The sequence below is a fragment of the Rattus norvegicus genome, chromosome 7 (assembly GCF_021556685.1).
Source record: "Rattus norvegicus strain SHRSP/BbbUtx chromosome 7, alternate assembly SHRSP_T2T, whole genome shotgun sequence".
Classification (NCBI taxonomy): domain Eukaryota; kingdom Metazoa; phylum Chordata; class Mammalia; order Rodentia; family Muridae; genus Rattus; species Rattus norvegicus.
Genome location: NC_141540.1, coordinates 13,171,013 through 13,197,109, shown reverse-complemented (window position 1 = coordinate 13,197,109; position 26,097 = coordinate 13,171,013). Strand labels below are relative to the sequence as shown.

Here is a 26,097-nt window from a genome sequence, read left to right as displayed (position 1 = left end):
AAGAGGGGAAACGGCAGTATCTTTAGAGCAAGAAATGTCAACAACAGCACTCTGTGTGTGTGAGTGTGTGTGTGTGTGTGTGTGTGTGTGTGTGTGTGTGTATACCAGCTTATAATAAAGAATAGATGGATTACAATATGAAGCTAGCACAGATATTAGTGCTTTGGGATTTAACACTTTAATTTCTGTGGATGGCCTTAATCCATTTCTCAGCTCTTGGTTGATATTGATATAGTTGCTAGACCAGCATAGCTGTCCTTATATTTAGATTGCCCAGTGTTTTCTTGGATTTAAGGCATAAACCATGAACTCTTTGAAGTATTTATTTGTTATAAGGGCAATTTATATAGTTTAAGTGACCAGGTTGGTGGCAATTGTAATATTTTGCAGGCACATGTCTTTGAACAGTACAGATTTCTAAAGCAGATAATTTTGTTCTGTGTTTTAGGTCTCCATTTTTCTATATAATTTAGAAAGTCCATAACATTTCTTATTTTTCTGTGAGGCCTGATTAATCCTTGGCATCTGCACTGGTGGTATGGTTTGTATATGCTTGGCCAAGGGAATGGCACTATTAGAAGGTATGGCTCTGTTGGAGTAGTTGTGTCACCGTGGATGTGGGCTTTAAGACACTCATCCTAGTTGTCTGTATGCCAGTATTATTCTAGCAGCCTTCAGATGAAGAAGTAGAATTCTCAGCTGTGCCTGCACCCTGTCTGGATGCCACCATGTTCCTGCCTTGATGATAATGGACTGAACCTCTGAACCTGTAAGCCAGCCCCAATTAAATGTCCTTATAAGAGTGGCCTTGGTCATGGTGTCTGTTCACAGCAGTGAAACCCTAACCTAGACAAACATCAAAATTCAGCTGTTTTAATAATAACTTGAATTTGATCCCATTTTACTTATTTCTCAATAGCATTTTTGAGCCTCACAATGGAATCAGCATAAAGCTCAGATGAACCTTGTTTAATTTTTATAGAAGTAGAACTAGTGTCAGGTTGGCAGGACATGTTAGGAGAATGTGGGTAGAAAGTTTTAAGAACATTGTAATGTGATCTTGAAAGTTCTTGGAAATTGGTTATGTAAAACCCATGCAACACATGCTTTCCTGTACCTATTTGTTTCAGTGCTGAAAATATAAATAAAATATGTCCTCTCTGAGAGAAGACAGTGTGATCAGCACATCCCTGTGAGTGTCTCCATTCTTCCTTCTTCAACTGTACCCCTCCTCAAGATCTGAACTCAGTAGAGCTGGACTCCAGTATCAGATGCTGTATCAGTTTTATCCAGGCAGCCTTGGATATGCCCCTAAAATGTGGGAACATAGTAGGAGCTTTATTATACAACTGATAATCTATGGGTACCTATCACAACTTCCTGTCGGCATTTCATACAGGGCATTTCCAGGATTACCTACCCCTTAGTCCTAGTTGTCCATTTTTTTTTCATGAGCTTTGTTTGCAAGCCACATTTAGCATCGAAGAGATTGGGAAGGGCTGACAACCATTTGAACAAAATGTTGTACAAGAATCATATGGCAGCCACTGTGTGTCATTGCTCCAAACAGAGAGTTATGAGAATGCTAGATCATAGGAAGCAAAAAAAAATCTTTTAAAAATCTTTCATTATATCCATATCTAATCCCTAATAAACATTTTAATTTGCTAAAATTGTATAGGAAATATCAAAACGCCTGGGAAGAATTGATAAACAATTCCTCTTTTCTGCCATGGCACATGCTTCAGTGTCATTTTCAGGCAATAGAGACATAGTTAAAGGAGGATTGAGTAAGGGCACTCAGGCCCATCAATTGGTACAGTTGTCATTTGTGTCATTTTTACCTTTAATCTTGCCTAAATGGGGGTAATCTCTCTTCCTTCTTGAACCAATTTAAAAATTTGAAAATTCTTTTTCCATTCCTCTGCTTCCTCTCCCCAACCTTCATCAGACCTTAGACACCTTTGTCCACCTACCTTCCCTGCTTTCTGAGAACCCTGGGGCAAGCCAAGCTGCCCTGAGCAGTCTCCTATCCCAGGGAACCTCCACTCTTCTGCAATGTCTCCACCCACCTTCATTGGACCTGAGGCTTCTGAATCATAGAGACCTGCACGTCTGGAACCATACAGCCCAAGATAACCATCAGAGGCCTTCCACACCAGTACCATCTTGGTTCTCCTCCTTCCCAATACTACAACAAGAACATCCAGTCATCAAAACCAGATGGCTAAAGGCCCTGGAAAGAACACAATCAACAAAAGCCAGGGAAATATGACACCTCCAAAGCAAAGCTACCCAACTACAGCAAGCCCTGAATATCCTAATAACCGAAACACAGGAAAATGACCTTAAATCCAATCTTGTAAAAACGATAGAGACCTTTAAAGAGGAAATAAATAAATCCCTGAAATACAGAAATATACAATCAAACAGAGGTCTTTCAGGATGAAACAAATCCCTTAAAATCATACAGGAAAGTAAAATTTAACAGGTGAAGGAAATACATAAAACTGTGTAAGACCTGAAAGGGGAAATAGAAGCAACAAAGAAAATACAAACAGAGGAAATCCTGGAGTTTGAAAACATAGGGAAGAGAACTGTACCAACAGCTGCTAGGATCACCAACAGAATACAGGACATAGAAGAGAGAATCTCAGGTATAGAAGATGTACAAGAAATTGATAAATTAGTCAAAATGTTAAATAAAAAAATCCTGACACAAAACATCCAGCTAAAACCTTGGATACCGTGACAAGACCTAACCTAAGAATAATATAAATAAAAGAAGGTGAAGAGTCTCAGGTCCAAGACCCAGAAAAAATTCTCAAAAAGGAAAAAAACATAGAAGGAAATTTTCCCAACCTAAAGAAAGAGATGCCTATAAACATAGGAGAAACTTAAAGAACACCAATTAGACTGGACCAGAAACAAAAAACTTCCTACCACATAATAAAACAAAACATACAGAACAAGGAAAGGATATTAAAAGAGGCTTGGGGAAAAGCTCAGGTAACATACAAAGGCAGGCCTATCAGAATTATACCCGGCTTCTCAACAGAGAATCTAAAAGCTAGAAGAGCCTGGTCAGATATCTTGCAACCTCTAAAAAAAATCCACAATTGCCAACATAGACCACTATACCCAGTACAAGTCTCAATCACCATAGATAGAGAAAACAAGGTATTTTAAGATAGGCAAGTTCAAACAGTATTCATAAATCCAGCCCCACAGAAAATACTAGAAGGAAAACTACAATCCAAGGATGTTTAGTATATCCAAGCAAACACAAGCAATATGTATTTCCAAACCAGCAAATACAAGGAAAGTACACACAAGTATACACACACACACACCACTAACATCACCACCACCACCACCATCACCACCACCACCACCACCACCACCACCACCACAAAAATGAAATAACAATCACTAGTAATATCTCTCAGCATCAGTGGACTCAATTCCCCAAATAAAGACACAGGCTAAGAGAATGGATGCAAAAACAGGACCCACCATTCTGCTACATGCTAGAAACACATCTCAGGAGTAAAGACAGCCATCAAATCAGAGTAAAGGGCTGGAAAAATTTTTTTCCAGCAAGCAGACCCAAGAACTAAGCTGGAGTAGCTTTTCTAATGTCTAATAAAATAGACTTTCAACCAAAATTAATTATAAGAGACAGGGAAGGACACTTCATACCCATCAACAGAAAAGTCTACCAAGATGATATCTCAGTTCTGTACATCTATACTCCAAACATAAGGGTACCTACATTTGTAAAAGAAACATTGCTATAGCTTAAATCCCACATTGAACCCCACACATAAAAAGAGGGAGACGTCAAAACGCCACTCTCACTAATTAACAGGTCATCTAGACAAAGATTAAAGACTAAAACAGAGAAATAACAGACATTATTAATCAAACGTACCTAATAGACATCTATAGAATATCTTACCCAAACATATAAGAATATACCTTCTCATCACCTCACAGAACCTCCAAAATTGACCATATAATTGGTCACAATGCAAGCCTCAACAGATACAACAAAGTCGATACATTGTATTTTATCAGACCAACATAGATTAAAGTGCTACCTCAACAACAGAAATCAGAAAGCCTATACCCTCATGGAAATTGAACAACTCTTTACTAAGTGATATCTTGGTCAGGGAAGAAATAAAGAAATTAAAGATGTTCTAGAGTTCAATGAAAATCAAGGCACAACATACCAAATTTATGGAATACAAAGAAAGCAGTGCTAAGAGGAAATTCCATAGCATTAAGTTGCCTCCATAAAGAAATTTGAAAGTCCTCATATCAACCATTTAAAAGTACACCCAAAAAATCTAGAAAAAAAGGAGCAAGCACACCAAAGTGGAGTAGAAAGCAGGGAATGATTAAAATCATGGCTGAAATAAATCAGAAACAAAGAAAATAACACAAGGAATCAAGGAAACCAAGAGCTGGGTTTTTGACAAAATCAAAAAGATAGACAAACCCTTAGCCAAACTAATCAAGAGACACAGAGACAGTATCCAAATAAATAAAATAAGCAATGAAAAGGAAGATTTAACAACAGACACTGAGAAAGTTCAAAGAATCATTAGGTCTTACTTCAAAAGCCCACACTCCACAAAACTGGAAAATCTCAATGAAATGGATGATTTCTAGACATCATTTACTATGTGCTATGTTACTAAATTAAATCAAGATCAGGTAAACTATATTAACAGCCCCATAACACCTAAAGAAATAGACACCATCATTAGAAGTCTCCCAAACACTCTAGCTGGGGCCTGAACCTCGCTGATCCCGGCCCACAGCTCCCTGCTCCCAAACCCCATGGGAGAGAGAGGTCACCGCCAGGCACTCCTGAGACTGCAGGGCAGGAGAGACTGCCAGCACTGCCCACCCCTGCCCACATCCCTGGCCCAAGAGGAAACTATATAGGGCCTCTGGGAACAGGAAGAACGCTGCAGTCCAGACACTGCCTGGATCTGAAGGGACCTGGTCAAACAGCTCCCCGCACCCAAATTCTGTGGGAGGGAGAGCTAGACCTTCAGAGGGGCAGACACACCTGGGAAGCCAGAGGAGACTACTCTCTGTTCACATTTCTGAATCTAGAGGAAAACACTTAGCACCATCTGGGCCCTCTGTGCACAGGTTCCCGAGGGAAGGCGGGGCAGGTCCTTCTGGTTGCTGCCCTCACGGAGAGCTGCAACCTGGCTCTGAGAAGTGACTCCAGGCCTGAGACCAGAGGTAAGACCAACTTTTCTGCTCCAAGTGACCTGCCTGGTGGACTCAGGACTCACACCCACAGGAACACCTGAAGACCAGTAGACAGGACACTCTGTTCCAATAACTGGCTGAAAGAGAACAGGAAAACAGGTCTACAGCATTCCTGACACACAGGCCTAAAGAACGTTCTAACCACTGTCAGAAATAGCAGAACAAGGTAACACCAGAGACAACGTGATGGCAAGAGGCAAGCACTGGAACCCAAGCAACAGAAACCAAGACTACATGGCATTATCAGAGTCCAACTCTCCCACCAAAGCAAACACTCAATATCCAAACACACCAGAAAAGCAAGATCGAGATTTAAAATCACATTTGATCATGATGATGGAGGACTTCAAGAAATACATAAAGAACTCCCTTAGAGAAATGCAGGAAAACAAATAAACAAGCAGAAGCCTATAGAGAGGAAATGCAAAAAGCCCTGAAAGAATTCCAGGAAAACACAAACAGGTGAAGGAATTAAAAATGGAAATAGAAGCAATAAAGAAAGCATGAAGGTAGACAACCCTGGATATAGAAAACCAAAGGAAGAGACAAGGAGCTGTAGATACAAGCATCACAATAAAATGCAAGAGATAGAAGAGATAATCTCAGGAGCAGAAGGTTCCATAGAAATCATCGACACAACTGTCAAAGATAATGTAAAACGGAAAAAGATACTGGCCCAAAACAAACAGGAAATCCAGGACACAATGAGAAGATCAAACCTAAGGATAATAGGTATAGAAGAGAGTGAAGACTCACAACTCAAAGGACCAGTAAGTATCTTCAACAAAATCATAGCAAAAAACTTGCCTAACTTAATGAAAGAGATGCTCATAAACATACAAGAAGCCTACAGAACTGCAAATAGATTGGACCAGAAAAGAAACTCCTCCCTTCACATAATAGTCAAAACACCAAATGCACAAAACAAAGAAAGAATATTAAAAGCAGTAAGGGAAAAAGGTCAAGTAACAATATAAAGGCAGACCTATCAGAATTACACCAGACTTGTCACCAGAGACTATGAAAGCCAGAAGATCCTGGACAGATGTCATACAGACCCTAAGAGAACACAAATGGCAGCCCAGGTTACTGTGTCCAGCAAAACTCTCAATTAACATAGATGGAGAAACCAAGATATTCCATGACAAAACCAAATTTACACAATATCTTTCTACAAACACAACCCTACAAAGGATAATAAATGGTAAAGCCAAACCCAAGGAGGCAAGCTACACCCTAGAATAAGCAAGAAACTAATCGTGTTGCAACAAAACAAAGAGAAGACAAGCACAAACATAATCTCACATCCAAACACTAATATAACAGGATGCAACAATCACTATTCCTTAATATTTTTCAACATCAATGGAGTCAATTCCCCATAAAAAGACACAGATTAACAAGGTGGATATGCAATGAGGAACCAACATTTTGCTGCCTACAGGAAACACACCTCAGAGAAAGACAGACACGAACTCAGAGTAAAAGTCTGGAAAACAACTTTCCAAGCAAATGGCCTGAAGAAGCAAGCTGGAGTAGCCATTCTAATATCGAATAAAATCGATTTTCAACCAAAAGTAACCACAATAGATAAAGAAGGATGCTTCATATTCATCAAAGGAAAAATCCACCAAGATGAACTCTCAATCCTAAATATCTATGCTCTAAATACAAGGGCACCTACATACATAAAAGAAACCTTACTAGAGCTCAAAGCACACATTGCACCTCCCACAATAATAGTAGGAGAATTCAACACCCCACTCTCATCAATGGACAGATCATGGAAATAGAAATTAAACAGAGAAATAGACTAAGAGAAGTCATGAACCAAATGGATTTCACAGATATTTATAGAAGATTCTATCCTAAAATAAAAGGATATACCTTTATTTAACCACCTCACGGTACTTTGTCCAAAATTGACCATATAATCGGTCATAAAACAGGCCTCAACAGATACAGAAAGATAGAAATAATCCCATGCATCCTATCAGACCACCATGGGCTAAAGCTGGTCTTCAATAACAATAAGGAGAGAATGCCCACATATGCATGGAAGTTGAATAATGCTCTACTCAATGATAACCTGGTCAAGGAAGAAATAAAGAAAGAAATGAAAGACTTCTTAGAATTTAATGAAAATGAAGGTGCAACATACCCAAACTTGAAATTGAAGAAGATCTCAAAATATGGAAAGATCTCCCATGCTCATAGATTGGCAGGATTAACATAGTAAAAATGACCATTTTACCAAAAGCAATCTACAGATTTAATGCAATCCCCATCAAAATTCCAACCCAATTCTTCATAGAGTTAGCCAGAACAATTTGAGAATTCATCTGTAATAACAAAAACCCAGGATAGCTAAAACTATCCTCAACAATAAAAGGACTTCTGGGGGAATCACTATCCCTGAACTCAAGCAGTATTACAGAGCAATAGTGATAAAAACTGCATGGTATTGGTACAGAGACAGACAGATAGAACAGTGGAATAGAATTGAAGACCCAGAAATGAACCCACACCCCTATGGTCACTTGATTTTTGACAAAGGAGCCAAAACCATCCAATGGAAAAAAGATAGCATTTTCAGCAAATGGTGCTGGTTCAACTGGAGGTCAGCATGCAGAAGAATGAAGAACTATCCATTCTTATCACCCTGTACAAAGCTTAAGTCCAAGTGGATCAAGGACCTCCACATCAAACCAGATATACTCAAACTAATAGAAGGAAAAGTGGGTAGCATCTCGAACACATGGGCACTGGAGAAAATTTCCTGAACAAAACACCAATGGCTTATGCTCTAAGATCAAGAATCGACAAATGGGATCTCATAAAACTGCAAAGCTTCTGTAAGGCAAAGGACACTGTTGTTAGGACAAAACGGCAACCAACAGATTGGGAAAAGATCATTACCAATCCTACAACTGATAGAGGGCTTATATCCAAAATATACAAAGAACTCACAAAGTTAGACTGCAGGGAGACAAATAACCCTAGTAAAAAATGGGTTCAGAGCTAAATAAAGAATTCACAGCTGAGGAATGCCAAATGGCTGAGAAACACCTAAAGAAATGTTCAACATCTTTAGTCATGAGGGAAATGCAAATCAAAACAACCCTGAGATTTCACCTCACACCAGTGAGAATGGCTAAGATAAAAAACTCAGGTGACAGCAGATCCTGGCGAGAGCAGATCCTGGTGAGGATGTGGAGAAAGTGGAACTCTCCTCCATTGTTGGTGGGATTGCAGACTGGTACAACCATTCTGGAAATCAGTCTGGAGGTCCCTCAGAAAATTGGACATTGAACTACCTGAGGACCCAGCTATACTTCTCTTGCGCATATACCCCAAAAATATCCCAACATATAACAAAGACACATGGTCCACTATGTTCATCGCAGCCTTATTTATAATAGCCAGAAGCTGGAAAGAACCCAGATGCCCTTCAACAGAGGAATGTATAGAGAAAATGTGGTATATCTACACAATGGAATACTACTCAGCTATTCCATTGAGTTTATGAAAACAATGAGTTTATGAAATTCATGGGCAAATGGATGGAACTGGAGAATATCATCCTGAGTGAGGTAACCCAATCACAGAAAAACACACATGGTATGTACTCTTTGATAAGTGGATATTAGCCCAAATGCTCGAATTACCCTAGATGTACAGAACACATGAAACTCCAGAAGCATGACCAATATGCGAATGCTGCTCTCCTTCTTTAAAAGGGGAACAAGAATACCCCTGGGAGGGAATAGGGAGGCAAAGTTTAGAACAGAGGCTGAAGGAACACCCATTCAGAGCCTGCCCCTCATGTGGCCCATATATATATAGCCACCAAAGTAGATATGATGGATGAAGCAAAGAAGTGCAGGCTGACAGGAACTGAATGTAGATCTCTCCTGAGAGACACAGCCAGAATATGGCAAATACATAGGCGAATGCCAGCAGCACACTATTGAACTGAGAATGGGACCCCTGTTGAAGGAATCAGAGAAAGGACTGAAAGAGCTTGAAGGGGCTTGAGACCCCATAAGAACAACAATGCCAGCCAACCAGAGCTTCCAGACACTACGCCCCTACCCAAAGACTATACATGGACTGACCCTGGACTCCAACTGCATAGGTAGCAATGAATAGCGTAGTAAGGGCAACAGTGGAAGGGGAAACCCTTGGTCTTGCCAAGACTGAACCCCCAGTGAATGTGATTGTTGGGGGGAGGTTTTAATGGGGGGAGGATTGGGAGGGGAACACCCATATAGAAGGGGAGTTGGAGGGGTTATGGAGATGTTGGCCTGGAAACCAGGAAAGGGAATAGCAATTGAAATGTAAATAAGAAATACCCAATTTAATAAAAAATGGGGAAAAAAGTCTCCCAAACAATAGTCCCATGATAGATAGTTTTAGTGCAGAATTCTAGCAGATTTTCAAAGCAGAATCAATGCCAACACTTCCCTAACTATCCCACAAAATACAAACAGAAGAAACACTGCTAAACTCACTCTATGAGGCCATAGTCACCCTGATAACTAAGCCAGACAAAGACTCAAGAAAGAAAGAGACCTTCAGACCGATTGCTCTTATGAACATTGATGCAAAAGTACTCAATAAAATACTTGCAAACTGAAAAAGCCTTTGATTAAAATCTAATGCCCCCTTCATCTTGGAGGTTTTAGAGAGATCAGGGATACAAGGCACATACCTATACAAGGCACATAACAGAAGAAAGGAAAAGCAATCTGAAACACTTTTTTTTTTTTTTTTAGAAAATCGAAAATAAAACGTTTCATCTGTGTCCAGAGCTGGGGCTCTCCACATATATATGGAAACTGAACAATGCTCTACTCAGTGATAACTTGGCCAAGGAAAAAAATAAAGAAATTAAACACCTTTTAGAATGCAATGAAAATGAAGGCACAACATACTCAAATTCATGGGATACAAAGAAAGCAGTGCTATGAGGAAAACTCATAGGTCTGAGAGCCTCCAAAAAGAAACTGGAAAAATCATACACTAGCAGCTTGGCAACACAAAAAGAACGAAATTCATCCCAGAGGAGTACGTGGTAGGACGTAAATGGACTCAAAGCTAAAATCATCCAAGTAGAAACAAAAAGAACTATACAAAGAATCAACAAAACAGGAGCTGGTTCTTTGAGAGAATCAACAGATATATAAACTTTGAGCCATACTAACCAGAAAGCACAGAGACAGTATCCAAATTATCAATAACAGAAATGAAAAGGGAGACATAACAGAAACTGAGAAAATTAAAAAAAAATATCAGATCCTATTTCAAAACCCTATACTCAACAAAACTGGAAAAATCTGGATGAAGTGGACATTTTCTAGACAGAGACCATGTACCAAAATTAATTCAGGATCAGATAAACCATTTAAATAGTCCCATAACCCCTAAAAAGTAGAAGCAGTCATTAAAAGTCTCCCAAACAAAAAATGCCCAGAACCAGATGGATTTAGTGCAGAATTCTATTAGACCTTCAATGAAGACCTAATTCCAATATTCTTCAAACTATTCCACAAAATAAAAACAGAAGGAACACTACCCAATTTGTTTTGTGAAGCCACAATTACTTATACTTAAAACTCACAAAGACCCTATAAAGAAAGAGCACTTCAGACCAATTTCTCTCATGAATATTGATGCAAAAATACTCAATAAAGGGGTTGGGGATTTAGCTCAGTGGTAGAGCGCTTGCCTAGGAAGCTCAAGGCCCTGGGTTCGGTCCCCAGCTCAGAAAAAAAGAATAAAAAAAAAAACAATAAAATTCTTGCAAACTGAATCCAAGAACACATCAAAATGATCATTCACCATGGTCAAGTAGGCTTCATCCCAGGGATTCAAAGATGGTTCAATATACAGAAATCCACCAACATAATTCACTTTATAAACAAACACTATATAAACAAACTCAAGGCCCAAACACCACATGATCATTACATTAGATGTTGAGAAAACATTTGACAAAATTCAATAACCACTCATGATAAAAGTCTTGGAAAGATCAGGAATTCAAGGCCCATACCTAAACATAGTAAAAACAATATACAGCAAACCAGTAGCCAACATCAAATTAAATGGAGAGAAACTTGAAGCAATTGCACTAAAATCAGGGACTGATCAAGGCTGCCCAATCTCTCCTTACCTCTTCAATATAGTACTTGAAATCCTAGCCAGAGCAATTAGACAACAAAAAGAGGTCAAATGGATACAGATTGGAAAGGAAGAAGTCAAAATATCACTATATACAGATGATATGATGGCATATGCAAATGACCCCAAAAATTCCACCAGAGAACTCCTACAGCTGATAAACAACTTTAGCAAAGTGGCTGGATATAATATTAACTCAAACAAATCTGTAGCCTTCCTCTACTCAAAGGATAAAGAAGCTGAGAAAGAAATTAGTTAAACGACATCTTTCACAATAGCTACAAATAATATAAAATACCTTGGTGTGACTCTAACCAAGCAAGTGAAATATCTGTATGACAAGAACTTCAGGTCTCTGAAGAAAAAAATCAAAGATCTCAGAGATGGAAAGATCTCCCATGCTCATGGATTGTCAGGATTAATATAGTAAAAATGGTCATCTTGCCAAAAGCAATCTACAGTTTGAATGCAATCCCCATTAAAATTTCAGATAAAGTCGTCATAGAGTTAGAAAGAGCAATTTGCAAATTCATTTGCAACAACCAAAAACCCAGCATAGCAAAAACTATTCTCAATAATAAAAGAACTTCTGGGGGAATCACCATCCCTGACCTTAAGCTGTATCTCAGAGCAATCATGATAAAAACTGCATGGTATTGGTATAGAGACAGGCACGTAGATCAATGGAATAGAATTGAAGACCCAGAAATGAATTCACATGTAGGATGATGCCACACAGGTAAGGTACAAGATAGAATGAGGCCTGTCATTGGATGAGAAGGAAGGATGGCTGGGAGAAAAGTTTTAGAGAGAGGAGGAGACTAGAGTGAAGGAGAAGGAGCGGAGAGAACATGGAGGCTGATGTTAAGATTCCTCTCTGCACATTTACCGGTTGTTATGAATATTCTTAAGGGATGGATGTATACAGGGAATTGTATGTCGAGGTGGACAATTATATCTTATCAATTTGTTGTAAGTTAATTGTGTGGATGTATGTACATTGAGCATTTAACACATGGATCTGGTTGTTGGGTTCCAGTTTGTTGAGTAATGATTTCACTGGGTGTTGGGAGTGTGAACAGAGTTTGTGACAGGAAGCCCTGCTAGTCTATAGAATGCTTGGGGCTAGCATGGTATGGGGCCACATGGCCTGCAGAATGCTATGTGAGTCTCGGGTGTGGTAGCAACTGCCCAGGGGACAGTGTGTGAAAGAGGAAACAGAAACAGCTAGAGCACGAGGATCCTCAGGAGTGGGAACTTGCAGGAACCAGGACAAGTGTCATTTTTTATAATTTTACAGCAATACCTGCACATTTATGGTCACTTGATCTTTGACAAAGGAACTAAAACTATACAATGGAAAAATGAAAGCATTTTCAACATATTGTGCTGGTTCAACTGGAGGTCAACATGTAGAAGAATGCAAATTGACCCATTCTTATCTGCTTGTACAAAGCTTAAGTCCAAGTGGATCAAAGACCTTCACATAAAACCAGATACACTGAAACTAATAGAAGAGAAAGTGGGGAAGAGTCTCAAACACATGGGCACTGGGGAAATTTTCCTGAAAGAACACCAATGGCTTATGCTCTAAGATCAAGAATTGATAAATGGGATCTCATAAAATTGCAAAGTTTATATAAGGTAAAGGATACTGTTATTAGGACAAAATGACAGCCAACAGATTGGGAAAAGATCTTTACCAATCCTACAACAGATAGAGTGCTGATATCCAATATATACAAAGAACTCAAGAAGTTAGACTCACAGAATCAAATAACCCTATTAAAAATGGGGTATGGAGCTAAACAAAGACTTCTGAACTGAGGAATACTGAATGGCTGAGAAGCACCTAAAGAAATGTCCAACATCCTTAGTCACCAGGGAAATGCAAATCAAAACAACCCTGAGATTCCACCTCCCACCACTCAGAAAGGCTAAGTTAAAACTCAGGTGACAGCAGATGCTGGCGAGAATGTGGAGAAAGATGCACACTCCTCCACTGTTGGTGGGATTGTAAGCTGGTACAACCACTCTGGAAATCAGTCTGGCAGTTTTTCAGAAAATTGGACATAGTCCTACCTGAGGACCCATCTATACCACTCCTGGGCATTTACCCAAAAGGTGCTCCAATATACAAAAAAGATCCTTGCTTTACTATATTCATGGCAGCCTTATTTATAATAGCCAGAAGCTAGAAAGAACCCAGATGCCCTTCAACAGAGGAATGGATACAGAAAATGTGGTACATCTACACAATGGAATATTACTCAGCTATCAAGAACAATGACTTCATGAAATTCATAGGCAAATGGAATGAACTAGAAAATATCATCTTGAGTGAGGTAACCCAATCACAGAAAAACACACATGGTATGTACTCACTAATAAGTAGATATTAGCTGAAAAGCTTGAATTACCTAAGAAAAAATTCACAAATCATATGAAGCTCAAGAAGAAGGAAGAGCAAAATGTGGATTCGTCAAACATTCTTAGAAGGGAGAACAAAATACTCACATGAGGAAATACAGGGACAAAGAGTGGAGTGGGAACTGAAGAAAAGGTCATCCAAAGACTGCCCTACCTGGGGATCCATCCCATATGCAGCAACAAAACCCAGTCACTATTGCTGGGTGTGCCAACAAGTGTTTGCTGACAGGAGCTCAATATGGATGTGTCTTGAGGGGCTCAGTCACAGCCCTACTGAAACAGATGAGGATGACTGCAGGTAACCATTGGACTGAACAAGGGAACCCAAATTGAGGAGTTAGAGAAAAGATTGAAGGAGCTGAAGGGGTTTGCAACCTCATAGGTAGAACAACAATATCAATCAACCAGACCCTACCAGCGTTCCTAGGGACTAAACCACCAACCAATGAGTTTACATGGAGGGACCTATGACTCCAGCCACATATGTAGCAGAGGATGTTATTGTCCAGCATCGATAGGTGCAAAAGCCCTTGGTCTTGTGAAGGCTCGCTTCCCCAGTGTAGGGGAGTGCCAGAGTGTTGAGATGGGAGTGCGTGTGTGGGAGTGGAAGCATCCTCATAGAAGCAGTGGGAGGGAGAAGGGGGTATGAGAGAGAATGGAAATGTAAATACATAAAATATCCAAGAAAAAAGTTTAATTTCAGAATCCAAATTCATCATTTATAAATACACTAAAGCGTAGTCCAGGCAAATTGAGACTGAGCCTACATACAGTATTTCAACAAAACATTTTTTCCTAAAAGGTCAAGGCAAATGAGTGATTTATTTCACCCATAATATTTAACTGATTTGAAATGAGAAAATGAAAAAAAAACTTTTTTAAAGGCATTACAAGCAAAACCTTTTGAGTCTGGCAAAGAATCTGATAGCTGATACTTCATTTTGATATCCTCGGGATTCTATAATGTCCCAGTGATTGTTGACTCTTCCCTATCATAAAAATAAAATCCAAATACCTAAGGCTTTTGTCATGACTGCAATAAACAAGTGGTTTCCCTGTTAACAAGCTACCTCCTCAAAGTAGTCTGGTCAAACTGGGAGGGGGTCAGTGCATACTTCTTATGGGATAGCTTTATTGTATAGAGATGCAAACATAAATCAGAGGCCTGGAGATTTGATCGGCTATCTGTCGTAAACGTGTCATATTATGCACTGGTGAAGTCTGAAGCATGACTTTAAAACTTGGATCCAATTTCAAGGAGCTCATGAGAAGTGGAATATCTGAGTTAACTGACCATGTAAAACCTGAATGGAAACGCCGGACATGGGAACGTTCTCATGACCATCTAGCCATGTGACTGACACTCCATGATATGCCCAAGTTCAGTTTTGTTTTCAAACGCCTGGTTCTGTCACAGTAAACAGTTTCCAGAATATTTTACATACTCTTGGAGCCTGTGGTTAATAATTGCTCAGTCAAGATGGCTTACCGTCCACCTCTTACTTACAGGTCATTTGACAGCCACAAAAGGTGTTTTGTTGCAATTAAAATAATATTTAATTAAAATACAGCATGTGATTTATGGCTTTTACTGAATAAAAACCTTACACAATAAAATCGTTTACATCTTCCTTCAACTCTAGTAAAATGGATTACTAGCACCTTAAAAAAAACTTTATAGTTTTAAACCTGATCATCCTATTTCATAATTGCCAAGATTTTGCTTCTGGTGGGCTTCTGAAAACGCACCTCGACACCTGGCCTGACGGAGGAGTAAGGCACCTGTGGATATTATGGTGAGAACTGGCAGGTAGCCCCAGATGCCTGGTCTGGTGTCCTATATGGCCCTGCCAGGTGAGTCAGCCCTGGTACAACAGCTAGCGCTCTGAAGCACCTCTCCTTCCAGTCTGCTGGCTCCATCTCTTGAGTTCAATACTGAAGCACATTAAGGGGAGATTCGCTTTTTAAAAGATGAGCTTTTCAAAATGCTTCATCATGAGCCTGGGCTGGCCAAAGCGGCCAGCCTCCATGGCTGTGCTGAACAGCTTTTCTGAGGGGACTGTACTTGGCAGACAGCCCAGAAATCGCACTGCCACGGTGGGTAGCCCAGGCCAGGATGACCGCTTCAGGTTCCAGTATGTAAGTGGGTCATAGCTGTGCTCCAGCACCTCTTCCTCCAGATATGCAAACACCATGTCTCCAGGTAGCTTCTCTCTCTGATCTCTCTCTATTGGTGCGAGTGACCACAGGCTTTCCTCTGTGCCAGTGTCTTTAAGTGGGGACCCTGAGTAACAGCCATTGGAGGTGGCTGTGTTCTCTGAGGTAGAATTCAGTATTTCTAGCTCCCTGATTAAGTCTTGCCTGTACTGCTCTGCCTCCACCTCGAACAGGGAAACTCATAGTTAGGGTTCAGCAGTGTGACAAAGATGTACCTGAGGTCATTGAGGGTGGCAGACAGGCGGCTTGCCCTGGCTTCCTTCAGGGACTTAAGCATTGTGTCAATACCCACTGTCTCCCCAAATAGCATCTCAGCTTTTCTGCTGAGGATGTGGATCACTGGGATGACTTGGCTCAGGGTAGACACGTGGGCACTCATCTCTCGGCTTGCAGCATCGGATGGTCTCAGCACATGGCATACAGACTGCATGACCTCCCACTGGTCACAGCTGATCAGTTCTCTGAAGTTACGCTCAATGGATAACTCGTTGACTGCCCTTTTCTGCTAAATTCAAGCATGTGGAATGATGTGCTCCATTTGGATGGTACATCCTGGATCAACTGGTGCTGGGGCAGCTTGTACTCTTTCTGCAGTTCTGCTAACTTCTCTCTTGCTCTGGGTGACTGATGGACCCGCTCACATAGCTTCCGGGCAATACTCAGTAAGTTCTGCACCATCCTCTGGCTCTTGATGGCCTCGCTCACAATCAGATTCACTGTGTGACTGAAGCACTGTACACTTGAGTGTTCACCCTCACTCAGCATCTTCCCTATGCTTGGATTGTCAGTGACAGTGATGCCAATCTGAAGACCAATGGAAGTCACCCAGACTTCCCACCAACACTCCAGCTGCTTCTGAATGCTGTTTCCACTGTAGTCACAGTCGATCTGTGACACATCTAAAAGAACTGAGCAATGGTGGTCCTCACAATGTGGTCGGACAGTGGGTGTGAAGGTGACCCAGTGAGCTGTAAGGGTCAGGTGTTCACGAGTCTGGCTACTCATTAGTATTACGGAGGTGAAATGGACCACGCCGCTCTCAGCTTCCTTCAGATGTGACATAATTATCTGTTTCACATTGTCATACATACCTGGGATGGCTGTTCTAGAGAAGTAGGAAGGGGAGGGTAAAGAGTTCTGATGTTTCAAGTATTCAAGCAGCCTGTTAAAGCCAAGGTTGTCTACAAGGGAGTATGACTGAAGGTCAAGTGCAATCATTTCAGCTATGAGACATGATTTTTTTTTTTTTGGCAACTGAATGAGTCATAGAACTTCTCTGTGAAGTCACGCAAAGAGGAAGCCCCTGAGAGCTCCATGCCCAGAGGCCTCCGGATGCCTGGAGAATGGGGCAGAGTGGCCTCTGAGACATCATTCTTGAGTACATGGCCATGGAACCGCTGCAGGTGTCTCAGGAGATAGCTGGTGCCCAGGTTGGTGGGCTTCTCGCCCCTGCTGACAGTCCGGCCACAGTGCAGGCACACCACCTTTGTTGAGTCTGCTGAACAAATAGAGAAGTGATTCCACAGCTTTGAGGTCTTCTTGCTATTAGTAGGAAACATACCTTGATGGTTTTTTCTGATCGCTGCTGGCAAGTCAGTTAACTTGGAGGAGCTTTCTGCAGAAGTTAAGGTGGCATATGGAGAGTTTGCCAAACTTGTACCCAGAAAGTCCTTCTGGTTCCCAACAACTTCAGGGTGGCGTCTGTACAGGTGTCGCATCAAACAACTGGTGCCAACATCCCCCTTCTTCCCCAGACTAATGACGCAGTTACAGTACTGGCACACTGCTTTGAGACTGTTCATGGGGGCCAGGGAAAAGTGATGCCAGACTTCTGACTTCAGTCTTCTCATCACCTTCTTATTTGATGGAAGACCATGCCTGATTCAGACCTTGGATTTACTGCGTCTGCTGGCTGCTTCCCTGGAGAGGACACTACCTCCCCAAAGTCATCAGAGGATAACAACATGGACACATTTTCCCGGGACACATCCCCAGGATTAGTGTGTGATGACAGGGTCTCAGGAAGCCTGTCTGGGATGAGGAGGCAGAAGGGGACTCTTTGACTTATTTGCCTGAAGACAATAGTGCAGAGTTGAGATCCCCTTCTGGGGGCAGCAGGGCAGGCAGCAGGGTCGGAGACATGGGGTGCAATGAAGGGATGCCTGTGCTGGCCCTGTTCTGCAGTACAATGGACCGATGTGCTCTCCACATGTGCCTGATAAGGCAGCTGGTGCCCAGGTCCTTCCTGTTTTTCCCTCTCCTGAACTCATTCATACAGTAGACACAGACAGCCTTAGAGCTATCAAGGGTGACAAGTAGAAGTGCTTCCAGATGGCCGACCTCCTCCTGGACCCAGATGTGCTCTTGGGAAGGGAAATGTTTCTGTCTGCTATGGTTTCTGAAGTGTCATCATAATGGAGCAGGGAGAGGTTGGGGGAGGAGCCTGCCAAAGCCTCTTCTCTGTTATACTTTTCGGTGATAGATACATCAGAGGACACCTCTTCAGAAGAGACTACAGTCACAGACTCTTCCACTATTTGGTCAGGGGATGGGATCTTGGCAGCCATTTTCTGGACAAGTCTGACAGGTGAGAGCACAGTGCTGAGGTCTCCCACATCTGCAGGCTGTGGTGGAAGCAGAGGAGAGGGAGAGGAAAAGGAGGACCCTGATGATAGATTTCTATTTAATAAATCCTTTAGTCATTTTTACCTTTATCACTGTCCCCTGCTGTTGGAGCAGAGGTACTATCTGATCTGTTAGCTGTAATGTGGAACTCGAGGTTCCCACGGCACGACCCTTTTACTTACTGTGAACTAAACTTACCTTCGGTTTATTGCTGTGCCACTCACCCAATAAGTTCCTTTCACTTCGCAGGCTGGCTTCCTGAAACAATCCTGTCAGCACTTCCTCACTTTCCCTATCTTGATGGGACCTTGACAGCACTCAGCTGCCACAGTATCAAGAACTGGGCATAGGCCTGGGGGATTTAACAGAAGACACTCTGGTCAGTCATGCTATGACAATGTCAAAGCTTTACTGAGGTTCACAGTATATATACACCAAGTCCACGGGTGGAAAAACCCTGGAAGCACAACGGAAAAACAAGTTTTTGTTCTCAGGATAAAAACAGAAGCTGACCCAACGGTGTTTACAGCTCATTGGCCAAACAGAAAAGGCCAAGATGTTCTGTTTTTAAAAACAAAAGTTTCAACATGCATCAGCAAGGCTCAGCAGGGGACAGACACTGAGGGAGCCCAGGAGGGTCCCACAGTGTATAAGCGAGTGCTCCAAGATCTCCATGACACAGAACAACAACTGAATATCTGAGAGGAGTCCCAGTGAGGATCCAGTATTGATAGTGTAGATGAAGCCACAGAGCTCACTGCAGTGAACATTTGCAAGCAAATTGTGTGGACTAATGGTAGGTATATTGTGTGACGAACTCTGACATGGTACAGCTTCTACAAAGACAGTTCCTCTTCTTTTTGGGAAAAGTTTTAAGAACAGAGAAAAGAAATGAAAAGATGGGCAGATGAGTGGGACTGCGGTGCATGATGTGAAGTTCATATAGTAAGAGGGAGCTCTGGGATATTTTCTTAGTCATTGACTGATGGGGGAGTGTCTATCCCAATGTGGGTTATAAGAAAGCAGACTGAGCAACAATCCAGTAAGAAACACCTCCATGGTCCCTGACCAGCTTCTTCTCCCTCTATGTTTCTGCTTAAGTTTCTGCTCCCACTGACTTTGATGATGAACTGTTGTAGAAAACTGTGAATGAAACAAAATCTTTTCTACTCACTTTGCTAAATATGCAATGTTTGTTTAAATGTTCACTCATAGTTCAAAGAGTATAGGATCCACAGTACAGAAAACATCTAAAATAGTCGAGAAGGAAACAATGTCAGAACGCTCTTTTTCCATAGCTTGTATATGTCAGAACAACTCAAACATAAAAATAAAAGTACAGGCTCTTAGGTATGGTTGGGCAGACACAAGAATGGATATCAACAGAGCAATCACAACAGTCTTAGGGAAAAACAGGCAGGGAGACTTCCAGTTGGGGCACAGGCATGGTATGAGGCAGTAACACCCGGCTTCACTTGTATCTGCAGCCTCCTGCTGTCATAGCTCGTCAGTAACAGCAGATTGCTTAGTCCCCAGAAATCTGTGCTTTGCTGATCTGTTTGATGTCTCTCTGTATTGTCTGTTAGTACTCATTTCTCTGGCAATGCCATACGGAATTCAGTGGGCCCAGAAATGAGAGATGTGATCCTCCCTTTCTGTTTCCTTCTAAAATGATTTTTGAAATTCTGTGATATGGAGAAAGTGTATGAAGCAATCAGCATTCTGGAAATACGTTCTCAATGTAATGTACATTTACAATACTGTCAGTCTCAGCGTTTTTATTATGTACATGAATGGGATATTTTAGGCTGCAGTGACCTATGAGGATGTGCGTGTGAACTTCATCAGTGTGGTAAGGCCTTTGCAAGCCGCAGTTGTCTTCAAATACACAAAAGAGTTCATACTAGAGTGAAACCGTAAGAATGTACTCAGTGTGGTAAAGCCTTTGTACGTCACAGTAGTCTTCAAATGCATGAAAGAATTCATATTGGAGAGAAATCCTATGGATGTACTCAGTGTGGTAAAGCCTTTGTGTATCACACTAGTCTTTGTAATCACAAAAAATCTCACACTGGAGAGAAATCCTATGGATGTAATTGATGCAATAAAAGTTTGGCTCCTCAGTATAATCTTGAACCACATCACAGACTGAATATTTGAGAAAAGCCCAATATATAATCAGTGTCATAATACCCCTACATGTGATAGTCTTCTTCAACATCATGAAAGCATTCCTACTAGAAATAACCAGTCCAATAAGTGCACTAAAGTCTTGTACACCAAGCACATTTTCCCACTGAGCCATCTTCTGGTGTTTATAGAAGATTAGCAGAACTATTTCACCCTTAAAACATTGTCTTGTTTTCTTATTATAAATAAATTGTCATCCAAGAATAGAACAGCACAGTAATTTGAATAATAAAACCTATTTGCAAATGACAGTTATCATCTGCCATCCATTGTTATGGGTTATGTTATCTTATTCCCAGGAATAAATACTCATTCTTAACACTTTCCAAGAAACCCGAATGAATGGAAGAGAATTGCACTTAAGAAAATATTAAGGAAGATAAAAAGGATATTAGTCATGAGGAAAGGGTAACACATCCTTGAATGAATCAAAACTCAACAATTAAACATTGAAATTTGTTAAAAATGCAAAAAAATTTCTGTGTTAAAGCAAATCAAAAGTAAAAAAGTGCCACCAGCTAATGTGTAGGTGACCCCCTCGGCTTCCTTACTGTAATTTATTTTATAATTTATTTATTTTTACACTCCAGACTTTATTCCTTTCCCAGTCCACCCTCCAACTGTTCCCCATCCCATACCTCCTCCTTGCTGTCCCCCACTCAGTCTCCACAAGGATGTCCCCACCCCACCCACCCCCTAGACCTCTAAACTCAATGGGGTCTCAAGTCTCCTGAGGGTTAGGTGTATCTTTTCTGACTGAACCCAGACTCTGGAGTCCTCTGCTGTTTATGTGTTGGGGACCTCATATCAGCTGGTGTATGCTGCCTGGTTGGTGATCCAGTGTTTGAGAGATCTCAGCAGTCCAGGTTAATTGAGACTGCTGGTCCTCCTACAGGGTTGCCCTCCTCTTTAGTTTCCTCCAGCTTTTCCCTAATTCAACCAGAGGGGTCAGCAGCTTCTGTCCATTGGTTGGGTGCACATATCTGCATCTGACTCTTTCAGCTGCTTGTTGGGTCTTTCAGAGGGCAGCCATTATAGTTCCCTTTTTGTGAGTGCCACATAGTCTCAGTAATGGTGTCAGGTGTTGGGGCCTCCTCTTGAGCTGGAACCCACTTTGAGCTTGTTGCTGGACCTTCTTTTCCTCATGCTCTTCTCCATGTCCATCCCTGAAGTTCTTTCATACAGGAAGACTTATGGGTCAGAGTTTTGACTGTGGGATAGCAACCCCATCCCTCACTTGATGCCCTGTCTTTCTGCTGGAGGTGGACTCAACAAGTTCCCTCTCCCACTGTAGGGCATTTCATCTAGGGTCCCCCGCTTTCAGTCTTGAGAGTCTTTCACCTCCCAGGTCACTGTTATATTCTGGTTCTTTTAGATACAGATCCTCCAATACCTGAAATCTCCCTGCAGCATGGGTTATGGAATTTTGTCATGAATCTAAGTTTAAATCCCAGCTGTTTCCTGATGAAGACTTAGGAGAGCCTATGAAAAAGCTCTGTTTATAACCTATGCAAGCTAGGGGACACATGGAAGATTAATTTTTTTTATGATTCCCTTCCCTGTCTCATGAGCTGCACTTTGCATTTCAAGTAAATTTCAATAAACTAAAATATTCAACACTTACGTGGGCATTTAGCAATCTATTTAAAACTCTAGAAGGACAGTTGGCATTGAGCAGTCCCCAATTCATCTAAAATGCAAGGAAAGAGCTATTGAGTTCAGACTAAAAGGCAGTGCTGTATCGTGTGGATCCTAACCTGCCTTTAAAATTACATAATTTACCCTCTACACTGTCTTCTACAGGTCTATACAACACAAGACAATAAAACTCTTGAGTGAATTTATTTCCAAGGTTCAGAATACAGGGCTGCTCTCCTCAGTCTCCTTGCTGAGTTAGTAAATCATGGGACGATCTGATGCCTGCAATTAGATGCATGCCATACTTGCTGCAGTCTGTTACCCCTAATTAACAATGTGTTTTAAAGAGCATTAAAAAGTGTATAGATTTTCAGATTTTGTTTGTACATTATCATAGAAGATTAGGGAACCATTTCTGCAGGTAGCAAGTTGTGGGATCCCCTTGTATGCACTGAATTTTTTTTTTTTTTACTACAAAAGTTGTCCCGCATTCTCCCATTCCACAGGCAGAAGTTGTGGCTCCATCTCTAATCTAGATGTTCTAAATTATGGATTTCCATAACCGACCTCAGAGTATCATTGACAAAATTAGTTATGATCCTCCTCTTGGCCTAGTGTGGTATAATAACATTGTGTGAGTAACACAGGGGCTGTGCAGAGAGAGGCGTCAAGTCTAAGGCAAGTCTTACCCCTTCCTCAGCCAGGGGTAAGATCAGTTTGTAGGTTATTTGCCTAGGAAGCCGAGAACCTGGCAAAAACAAAACAAAACAAAACAAAACAGCATCAGGAGAAAGGAAGCCAACCCTGTGATCTCGTTAAGACTACGTAGCTTTCTGCATGTGAGGGTGTGGGGTTTTCAGGCTTCCTGAGAAGACCAGAGGAGAAGCCTTGTTGGTAAATGGAGTTCTACATTTTGTGCTTATGTCAAGAGCTGTCCAGACAACAGTAGATTCCAACTTTAGTAAGTAAGGTTTCCCCACAGTCAGCTACCTGACACTGAGATATGGTAGCATGAGAATTTGATAAGCAGCATAGGCTGCGCTTACTTACACTCTTGCTTTTCCTCAAAACTCGAGGGTTTATTAAACTTCCTTTAGATGTACACGAGCACCAGCTTGCATGTAAAGTTACCTTCCATGTCTTCTGGACCTGGGTCCTTCAATATCATGGGCTTCCCCTTTGGAGCCTCAACTGTAGTGCCAGAAAGTGTACATTATTGAAAAGTATGCAGATTTTCTCATCTGTGTGCCTCTAACAAATACCCAGTTACCAAAACTTCCAGCCCACGACGTTGGTTAGATTTGCGGACTCGGGTGAATTTGCATCAGCCTAGAGAGCCAACCCTGGGAAAGCACATCCAGGAGAACCAAAAGGATGGATTGCTGGTGCTAGACAGGCTGCTGCCAGTGAGCAGCCATGAGAGCGTGAGGCCCCAGATACGGGTGAGGCTGGGTCTGAAATGCCTCACGCCAGGCCTCCGCCCCACCCCCGGTGATCTCCATGCCTAAGATGAAAGAGGACCAGTTAAAAGTGGGAAAAAGTGGTGGCCAAAAGATCTCTGGGACGTTCGCCTTACACAGTTGCAGGCTATTCTAATGTTGCCAGAGGGAGTAAGAGGAAGAATATTTTTCTTTCCGCCCTCTCAGGTCAGTGAGATCCCAGCAGTCTGTGGGCCATCGTGACACTATCCAGCTAATTAGAAACATTATTAATGTACGATGATGCTCAATGCAGGCTTCAGAGGAAGCCATACTCCGTCAAGTAAGGCCTTTAATTTACCCTCACACTGACGGACAAGTGGTAGAAAAAGGTTAGAGGCGCCTATCAAGTTCTTGTCACTTCTGAGCACCAGTTGCACAAGTGGCCCAAAAATCACTTTTGGGCACCTGCATGAACTTCAGCACTAAGCAGGAACGATGAACCAGAGACTAAAAGAATTCCTAACAGCCAAGGACCCTGTTCCACAGACACTACAAGTCTTCGAGAGATGTTGCCTAGACAAATGCATCTTACTAATATTTTTATATTGATTAAAAGATGTTGCCCAGATGAAAGATGTCAGAATTTGGCCCACTCTAGAGCCTGCCTACAGCCAAGGAAGGCCAATCAGTATTGTTTTGAAGTACACATGAAATTGTGGCTAAATCTCTTATCTCCCTGTTGGGAGGTCACTTTGGAGACCATACTTATTGGTGGTATAGACCTCATTCATTTAACCTTTTGATGTCCAGCTCCTGATTGGAGGCATGGTAGGCCAGTGCCACCAGGTAAGTCTGGGAAAGTGTTCTTGCTTGGCTAAGAATGTGCATCTGAAAGGTGCGAGGAAACCTTATTGAAATTGCTAATGCTATCACCAATCTGTTGGCTTAATTTCCACCTGAATGTGTGAGATACTATTTCAGCTGTGAGGCAGGGGGATCACTTCAGTACACATTGAGCAACCAGCTGTGTGTGCTAGAGCCCCTATGAATTAAAAAAAAAACAAACAAACTAAGAAATCAGAAAAAGAAGGACTTGACTGGTTCTCGGTTTTGGCCCCAGATGAATGAATAAAAGAACAAAGGAAAGAACGTTGACTGTTCCTAAGTATGGTGGAAGAGAAAGCTTTTGTTAATAAACGGGAGAACAGCGCGAGAGCCAGGTAGGAGAATCCAGGGTGGAAATGATGCTGAGGCATGTGACAAGAGGAGAGAGGGGACAGAGAGGTAGATCAAGAGGTCAGGGATATAAAGGGTAGATGAAAAAAGCTCTCCACTTCCCCCAAGGTAACTAAATGTTTGTATTATATAGGAGCAGGCGTCTGGGGGAAGGGTAGCTAAGCTCCTAGTCTGGAGAAGTTCAGGATAGGGGCCAGGTATGCAGGCCAACACTGTAACAGGTAGGGACTGAGATGCAGAGAGAAACTGGCAGACAGCAGTTTTAATAGATAGGGGCCGCATTTATTTGTCCCTGGGTTTGAGACCTAACACTATCTGCCCAGGAAGAAGAAGGGGAACTGTCTATTGAGTACAGGAAAAGTGCAGGGGCGACTTTGCTGTTCAGGAGCAAGTTCTACTGCAAATCCAGTCTTAAGATCTATGCCAGCTCTGGTCCTGCAGTGGAAGCCAACATGGGAAACAGTGTCTCTTAGGGACGCTGTTTCTGTCACTCAGGCCTCAGTAGCCAATCAGGACTTCGAGACAGGCCCTCTAGTCATAATGGGGCGAGCACTTCCTGTCCGTCATATTACCTGCTGAATCTGAGGAAAGCAGTTTTGACCATCAACTAGGAGCTGTGAGGAGAGCGGGGCAAACTAGGAATCCGCGCCATGGTGAGCGGGGCTACCGTCCCCATGCGGGGCGGAGCCGCGGGGTTCCGCGTAGGGTTGTCCCGGGTTGCGGGAACCGGTGGCGACACTCAGTGACCATTGTGATTTCATTTGTTCACCTGAGGTTCCTGAGTTCCCTTAACCTCCCAGGCAGAAGCGGGACCTCTCAATGCGACAGTTTCCTTGGCTGCGCCTGCGCATAGTAT

General features: G+C 41.9%; 1 protein-coding gene and 1 long non-coding RNA gene across 2 annotated transcripts in view; one reads left to right on the top strand and one right to left on the bottom strand.

Annotated features, from left to right (window-relative positions):
• Positions 1 to 963: 963 nt before the first annotated feature.
• Positions 964 to 26,097, bottom strand: LOC102551804 (uncharacterized). Its single transcript, XR_015625048.1, has 4 exons — positions 25,814 to 26,097; positions 18,955 to 19,108; positions 1,421 to 1,585; positions 964 to 1,311 (listed from the first exon to the last, which is right to left on the bottom strand). It is a non-coding gene; the product is annotated as an uncharacterized LOC102551804 (long non-coding RNA).
• Positions 25,773 to 26,097, top strand: part of Znf624l (zinc finger protein 624 like) — a 37,602-nt gene continuing 37,277 nt past the window's right edge. The window contains 1 exon segment of the mRNA NM_001408870.1: positions 25,773 to 25,894. Within this exon segment, the coding sequence (NP_001395799.1) occupies positions 25,892 to 25,894 (3 nt within the window). The 5' untranslated portion in view covers positions 25,773 to 25,891.